The 388-nt window shown below is 57.2% G+C and overlaps 1 protein-coding gene across 1 annotated transcript in view; it reads left to right on the top strand.

Moving 5' to 3' along the window:
- ELAC2 (elaC ribonuclease Z 2) overlaps positions 1 to 388 on the top strand; it is a 12,577-nt gene that overhangs the window by 11,894 nt on the left and 295 nt on the right. The window contains exon 21 of the mRNA XM_010138899.1: positions 325 to 375. Coding sequence (XP_010137201.1) covers positions 325 to 375 — 51 coding nt within the window. The remainder of the gene's footprint in view (positions 1 to 324; positions 376 to 388) is intronic.

A 388-nucleotide genomic window follows, 5' to 3' on the forward strand; every position in this document is an offset into this window, starting at 1 on the left:
TCACAGCTCCAGCTGCTATCGCCAGCGTGGGGAAAGGGTGGCCTGGAGTCAGACAGGTGCTGGTGGCTCTTGAGAAGCAGATGTTCACTCTGAGCTTGCCTCTATTCTGTGCACGCTGCTCCCAGCTGAAAATCCAATTTGGCTTCGTTCCCACCTCCTTCTCCACCAGGGTGCTGCTCTCAGGGTTTCTGCAGGAGCCACAAGCTGCTGCTGTGGGTGGAACGCCGAGTGAATAGTTCAGTGCCCACGGCTTGTGCTGTGCCTGAGCAGGCAGGGGAGGGCAGACACAAAGTGGTGCTCACGCAGGTGTTCTGTGTATTTCAGGTACGTTTTGGTGACTTTGCAACCCTCCCGAAGCTGATCCCGCCTCTGACGGCTTTGTTTGCCG

This window comes from Buceros rhinoceros, unplaced genomic scaffold (genome assembly GCF_000710305.1).
Source record: "Buceros rhinoceros silvestris isolate BGI_N320 unplaced genomic scaffold, ASM71030v1 scaffold13416, whole genome shotgun sequence".
Lineage (NCBI taxonomy): Eukaryota > Metazoa > Chordata > Aves > Bucerotiformes > Bucerotidae > Buceros > Buceros rhinoceros.